The sequence below is a fragment of the Echinops telfairi genome, unplaced genomic scaffold (genome assembly GCF_000313985.2).
Source record: "Echinops telfairi isolate 266 unplaced genomic scaffold, ASM31398v2 ScPeMD7_7427;HRSCAF=8465, whole genome shotgun sequence".
Classification (NCBI taxonomy): domain Eukaryota; kingdom Metazoa; phylum Chordata; class Mammalia; order Afrosoricida; family Tenrecidae; genus Echinops; species Echinops telfairi.
The window spans coordinates 13,721,568-13,728,804 of record NW_022111327.1 but is presented as its reverse complement, the minus strand read 5'-3'; the positions used below and the strand labels follow the sequence as shown (position 1 = coordinate 13,728,804).

Here is a 7,237-nt window from a genome sequence, read left to right as displayed (position 1 = left end):
TGAGAAATGATGTACAAATGCGCTTTACACAATTGATGTGTGTATGGATTGCGATAACAGTTGTATGAGCCCCTAATAAAATGTTAAAAAAGAGAAGAAGAAAAAATGTGCTGAAAAAACTCGGCTTATACTCGATTATATACATGGTATGTTTGTTTTTTACTAAATCTAAAAGTCATGCACTGACTGCCTCATTGTGATGCTGTAGGCCAGGGTAGATACTACCCCTGTGGATGTCCAAAGCTATAAATCTTCACAGGAGCACACAGCCTTATCTTTCTCCCAAGGAGTGGCTGGTGGGTTTGAACTGCTGACCTTGAAGCTACACCTAACTCACTATGCTCCCAGGGCTCCTTTCTAACCATGTTAGTTACAGCATATTAATATCTTCTACATAGTCATCTACAAGTCTGTTAAGCCTTTCCTAATATTTTACCCAGGAATGTTTTCTGAGCTGCAGTTTTTGTTTTTGTTTTCAATAACTTCATCAGAAGACCAATTCTGTAAAACTAGTTCTGTTCCTCAAATGGCCTTCCAGCTCTTTCCACCTGGCTGCAGGTCAGAAGGGGGAGTTCCACTTCATGAATGGCCGTGGGCACCACACCGGACTGTACACTTTCTCACTGCCATCTAGTCAATGCCGACTCATAGTGGCCCTATCGGACAGGGTGGAACTGCCCCTGTGAGTTTCCAAGAGGTTAGGGAAGTATGAAGCCCTGTCTTTCTCTGAGGAGCTGCTGATGGTTTTGAACTGCCGACCTTACAGATCAGCCCAATGATTAACCACTACACCACCTGAGCTCCTCCACTGCAAATATTAGGAGGGTTATAAAAACACGCAGTCCAATACTTACTCAAGGGTCATTTCCATACCTGCATAGTATAAAACCACGGATTACAAAGCCAATGCAAGCAAAGACCCGATGACACCGTATCAACTGCTTACCCAATGGCCGAGAGGCTCCGAGTATGCTTATTGAAGAGAGGAGTAAAGGACCCGTTACAGGTAAGGGCACTTGGACTGAGCAGGCGGTTATGGAGGTAAGGAGTCTGGAGCTGAGTTTTGAAGGAAGTGAGGGGAGATTAAGGGTTCAGAACAGGTTGTGGGACATTCCCGATTGATGGCATGGTGTGGGCAGCTTCACAGAAGTGGAAGCAAACAAAAGGCATTTCGGGATCAAGTCAGAAAGCTCAACAACAGAACTGAGCTTCCGGATACCACGAAGGTGCCAAGTCCTGGGGGCCAGGGCCACCCGAGACCGGACCTGGCCCCCTGCATCAATTGCTCATGCAGCCTTGGCATCTTGACTCCCTGAGGCCGATGGGGACCCCGAGGCATTGATTTCACTGATGTCACAGATAGCCCTTGTTTTCTAGCCATTGTTGCCTCCTTAAGTATATGACTAAACAACCAAACAGAAAAAGAAGGTTGATAGGAGGGAAGAAACAAGCTGAACAACTGTTAGACACTGTGGATCAAGTGGTTCAGAAGGCAGAGAAAATCCTGAGGCGTGTAGTGGTTAAGTACTCAACAGCTACCGGAAAGGTTGGCAGTTTGAATCCCCCAGCAGAAGCGGGTTCCGTGGAAGTGAGACCTAGCCATCTATGTGCTCCTGGAAAGACTACAGCTGTGAAAGCCGTGTGGGACAGTTCTCTGTCCCATTGCAGAGCTGTGGATCGAATCGACTTGGTGGCAAACAACCACAATATGGATCACAAAAACATTGGTCAATTCAATTTCTAGACATCCACCTCGGTGACACTGATAACTTCACATTGTGCAACTATTATCTTAATCTTTATTCAGCCACTATTTGCATCAACACAAAACCAAAACAGTGCATCTCTCTCCCACCCCTCCAAGAACAACCAAACTCACTGACTCATAGCAATCCCTGCAGGACAAGATAAAACTGCCCCTGGCTTTCCAAGTCAGCCTTGTCTTTCTCCCACTAAGTGGTTGGAGGTTTTGAACTGCTGACCTTGAGATTAGCAGCCCAAACACATAACCCAGTTCTCCACTAGGGCGCCTCTGGTAACCACTAGCAAGCTTTGATTTCTATGTTTGTCAAATTCATGTGAGTGAGAGCACAACGTATCTGTCTTTTTGTGACTGACTGCTTTCCCTCAGAATAATGTGACAAGCATCAGGCAGGACTTCGTTTCTCCGATTTGATTCTAAATGTAGAGTAAAATAATTGACGGTTTTGAAGCAGAGAAGTGATATCATCTGGTTTTCATTTAAAAAAAACAAAAACCATCAGCTGCTGTGTGGGTCATAGATGGGTGAGAAGCAATGCTGTAATGGAAACTCCCTACAGAAAGCCAAGCAGCAAACAAACAATGATTGCTCGGACTGGACTTTATGGCAGTACACATGGAGACAGGCCAGCGAGAGGTTCAGTGTGTCCCCTCACCAGGAAGCTACTGAGCTTTGGTGGAAGTGAGGTAGTTTCCTAAGAGCAGAAAGCATGAAGAGGAGAAAGTGTCTGGGGGCTGTGAAGGCCTGGATACCGTGTCTGTCAAATTGACATTCTGATGGCCATGAACTTATCGTGAAAAGAGGTTATGCACTAACATAAGGAATGACAAAAGCCATGTTGAGTGGCCCAGGGCAGTTTGATGAGAATGAAACCAGTGGGGTCCATTTTCGCATGATCCCCTTGTGTGCTCTCAAAATAGGCGTGAATTTTGCCGGCAATTCTAGCTACGCCAACAGCTAGCTCCACTGCCATTCCTGAGGCCCCAGATGCACTTGAAATGGCAGTGGAACAACTGATGGCTTCAAATTCCTTAAATCACTGGTTCTCAACCCTCCTACAGTTCCTCATATTGTGGTGACCTCCCAACCATAAAATTCTTTTCCTTTTTTCCCCATAAAATTATTTTCGTTGCTACTTCATAACTGTCACTTTGCTACTGTTAGGAATCAGGCAAGTCCGTGGAAGGGTCATCCAACCCCAAAGGGGTCGCAACCCACAGGTTGAGAACCGCTGCCTTAAATGGTTGACTAAAATATATTGTAATAAACTGTGAACAGTGCATGGGTTTGGATTTGTGGCAGGTCTGATCCCATGGGCCTCTCACAGTGTCCCATGCCAAAGCAAACCGTCACCCCGAACCATTGCCTGGCTTTACCTGGTAGGCTTAAGGCACTGAAGTGGGTTGCACAGTAAAAAAATAAATAAATAAACTGTGAACATTTGTCCGTATTTAATACCTGTTGTTCGGTTCCTCTTTTGTTGTCGCCACAGAGCATAGTGCAGCATGCTACAGGCGGCAGGAAGGTGGTGGCAAAGCAGATCCTCGTGTGTTCTTTGTGCCGAGCAATCAGAGTTGAAGTGTGTGGGCGGCATCAACAAAGTAAGGAGATTTTCACAAACTGAGAAATAAACATATACCCGAATAAAGAAATAGGGCGTGTTGGTTAGATTTTCTGTCAACTTGACGGTATCTGTGAGAAGCCCTGGTAGCGTAGTGGCTGCACTTGGAAAGCAGCAGCCGCTCCATGGGAGAAAGACGGGGCTTCCTACTCCTGTGTCATCACACCCTCCGAAACTCGCCTGTCCTATAGGGTCGCTAGGAGCCGTGGGTTTGGTTTTGTGGTTTGGGTGTGAAGGTTGGAGTAGAGTCCAACCTGTCAATCAGGTGGTAGCCTGCTGTGCCTCCCTGGGAGTGTAGCCTTTTTATCTTTGTGATTTGGAAAGGTTCTCCCCAAGGCTTATTTTTAGGTACTTCGGATCATTGTATTGAGCTATAATTACCAGACACTTCAATAGCTCAATCACATTAAGAAGGGCTTTACAATCATCACTACCATCAACTTGGGAACATTTTCTTCCTTCTTGTGCTCATAGCCGTAGACTCCCCTGTTCCTCCCAACCTCCCCTTTCGGTGCCGCCAAGTAATTAGTAACCCAGTCGCTATCTTTGTAGATCCATCCACGCATGCTGACTTCTCTATACAGGAAAGCGTGCCAGACAAAACCAAAAACAGACCCAGCCACATTGACCAAATTAAACAGCGGAGAAACGCCTCCACCAAAAAGAAGCACAACGGGGAAAAAAATGCTGTTTGTCCCCGTGTTCTTCATACAGTTTTTGTTGTTAGGTGCCCTCCAATCGGCTCTGTCAAAGCGACCCTTGGTGCAACAGAACTAAACGCTGCCCGGTGGACCATCCTCACAAATTGTTCTTATGTTGCTATAGCGACTGCGTCGCTCCATTGTGCTGAGAGTATTCCTCTTCTCCATGACCCTCTGCTGTACCAAGTACCATGTCCTTTTCCAGGGACTAGTCTCTCTTGATGATTTGTCCAAGGACGACAGATGAAATCTTCCCTCTGTTACTAGACTTTTGCAGCTGTCTCTTCTCGTTTCTAATCATGTTTCATCAGCAAATAAAGATCCCCAAAGGTTTACTCTGTTCATGACATCAGGGCTGACTTGCCATTGGAGAAAGCAGCTCTTCCTCAGTCGTATTTTGCGTGTCTTCCGGCCTGAGGGACTCGTCATCTGGCTCTGTCTGTGAGGATGTCCCACTGCTATGCGTGATTTTCAGTATCTGCCCGTGTTCCGGGCTATTCATGAGGTTTTTAATGGCTGATTCCTCTGAGGTGGACAGTCTAGTCCTTCTACATAGTCTGTTCTTCGGTCTGCAAGCTCTGATGAGAGCTGTTCACTTTGGGTGACCCTACTGGTATTTGCAATAAGAGCGATAACGCTTCCAGCATCAAAGCAACACACAAGCCGCTGCAGAACCACAAACTCACAAATAAGTAGTGGGTCTCCTTCAGAATTTCACTATATTTGAGCTCAAGCTCACAGACCTTGTATTAATCAATCTCATTGAGAAATTTCTTTGTTTTTAACGACACAATGTCTTGCCAAGGATGCCACTCTTCTTCAGGTACTGTCCCTTCTGCTACCATAAGCAAGTGGCAAGAGTTGTCTCACCGTCCTTGTCTCTAAGGCACATTCTGGCCACACTTCAAGACACCTTTGTTCTTTATTCCGGCAGTCCATGGTGTATTCAATATACTTCACCCACACTATAATACAAACACATCATCCCTTTTGCTTTGATCTTTCGTATGCCTTGTCCAGTTGTCCTACACATGTCAGGTAATTGAAATGTCTCCAACCAGGTGCACCTTAGTCCTCGAAGTGACAGCTATGTTCTTTAGAACTTGACAGTTCGTGCGCAGCAGATGCACTTTATCATTTGATTTCTTAACTGCTTCTACCAGGAGTCTTGATTGTAGAACCAAGAAAGAATAAATCCTTGATGGCATAAAAGAAAAAAGGAAGCAGAAAATATTTTAAAAACAAAATAAACTCAAAGGGGGTCAAAGGGGAGATGCAGTGACAAGGTTTTGCATTCCAGCCTGACTATAGCTGCTACAATCTGCCTCCCCATCAAAGTTCCTTGTCTGATATGCAGGCTGTCCACATTCCTAGACTCTGGTCAGGGTCGCACCAAGGGCGCAGTCCGTGTAGGGACCCTGCAAATGGCTTTGGGGCTTCCAATATCATCCCTAGCATTCTTCAAACCGAGTGTTTAGAATTTAAGGCCTAGTACCATTCCCTCCTTGGATCACACAGGCTGGTGGGCTTCTTCTTTGTGGACTTAGCTGACTGCTCATTTACATGGTTGCTTGGTTTGAGACACGCTTTTAAGACCCCAGACACTCTTTTCTATTAGCCAGGCGCCATCAGATTTCCTCGCCACACTTTGCTGTAGTACACACCTATATAATCAGTGATCGCCTCATTGAGGGCTAATACTGAGCAGAGCCATCTCACAAAAACTAATTTGTCTTGTATTAGGGCTAAGATCAAGTGCGAGCTCAACATCCATTCATATAGCTATATATGTGCCCCTGGTTCACTTGAGAGACACTGTTATCTTTTCATTGGAGTTCCCATGGGGCGTTAGATCATTCTATTGATAGTATCATTATTTTAGTCAATGGTATAGGATTTAGAACACTGTTGAGACATCTTTTAAAAAAACTTTTATTGGGGGCTCTTATATCTCTTATCACAGTCCATACATTCCTCCAATGTGTCAAGCACATTTGCGCATATGCTGCCATTATTTTCAAAGCTGTTGAGACATCTGTTTAGACGACAATACACATTGTAAGACATCTTTTTAGACTACAATATATGCATTTGCTAACTTGTACAGCTTCAAAACTTAGATGAGGAGCTGTGACCTTTTTATAGGAGAGACCATGAGAACTTCTCTCTTGCTTGCTTGGATTCAGTGTCTAACTCCTGGAGCAGCCCCGCGTGGGCCAAGGCAACCTGCCATGTTCCCACAGATCCTGGATCTACGTGACTCTGCACTCTCTGGCCTGGGCTCTCCCAACATCCCGCTGCACCATTCTGGGTCCTCAACCTGCAGCTCCGACCCATGGACTTCAGTTGGACCGGCCAGAGATGCCTTCTTGATGTAAAATTATTTTGTGATATTAAGTTATTTTTTACACAGAAAAGAGTGTCACTGGCTTTGTTTCTCTCTTTTTTTTAAAGGAAGCACAAGAACATTTTAATTTACAAAGAGGATTTGGATAGCTCCCCCACCCCCACCCCTCCCATTAGAAAGGAGCATAAAAGTCATAATGAGAGAAGAACGTTTTGGAGGTTAAGATCCCCAGACAGGAAGGACCGGGTTTGAGAGAGAAGGACAGGTCTTGGAGCTCCATGAAGCTGGCCCTGGGCTTAGCAGTGACTTTCACAGCCTGAGTTGATAAGTGGAGTAGCTTTCTCAGGGAATGGGTTGTCGTTGGGATCTGACTTGCATTTGCATTTGTTACTCAAAGCAAAGGTGATGCCAGCTATGCGCATAATTCCTGCCCAGACCAACCCGCCAAGCTGGAGGTTTTCCCAGTCATAATAGAAGGGACTGTTTTTGTCAATATTGTTGGCTTTCAAGACAGGCAGGCAAGTCAGCAGGAGAAGAAGACCCCATGTCACTTCTTCCATGTCAAACACCGGCAGGGCAGGGGCTGAGCGCCCTTCACTTCAGAGTCCAGTGCAGAAGAGACGGTCTGGAGAGGCTGCTGGGTCTGTGGAGAGACCAGATGGGTCCAGGCTCTTTATGACAGCAATTCTTCCCAGGCCACAAACCCTGTAGCTGAGGAACTGGTCTGACTCCTTGAGCTTCCATCCTTGTCCATCCCCCAGGGAGGAGGTCACATGTAGATCCTTGTAATCGGTTGCCCCTTTCCA

General features: G+C 45.8%; 1 protein-coding gene, 1 non-coding gene and 1 pseudogene across 2 annotated transcripts; 2 read left to right on the top strand and 1 right to left on the bottom strand.

Moving 5' to 3' along the window:
• Positions 1-1,035: 1,035 nt before the first annotated feature.
• On the top strand, positions 1,036-4,296 carry LOC115872598 (annotated as a pseudogene).
• Positions 3,042-3,175, top strand: LOC115872633. Its single transcript, XR_004047967.1, has one exon. It is a non-coding gene; the product is annotated as a small nucleolar RNA SNORA42/SNORA80 family (small nucleolar RNA).
• Positions 4,297-6,697: 2,401 nt separating the features above from the next.
• Positions 6,698-7,018, bottom strand: LOC101638706 (FXYD domain-containing ion transport regulator 4-like). Its single transcript, XM_004710113.2, has one exon. It carries the CDS (start codon positions 6,989-6,991, stop codon positions 6,728-6,730), a length of 264 nt encoding a protein of 87 aa, XP_004710170.1. The 5' UTR covers positions 6,992-7,018; the 3' UTR covers positions 6,698-6,727.
• Between the last annotated feature and the right edge of the window lie 219 nt (positions 7,019-7,237).

What these genes read in the sequence shown, in the direction of transcription:
- LOC101638706 (XM_004710113.2), bottom strand. Translation starts at nt 6,991, where the DNA reads ATGGAAGAAGTGACATGGGGTCTTCTTCTCCTGCTGACTTGCCTGCCT.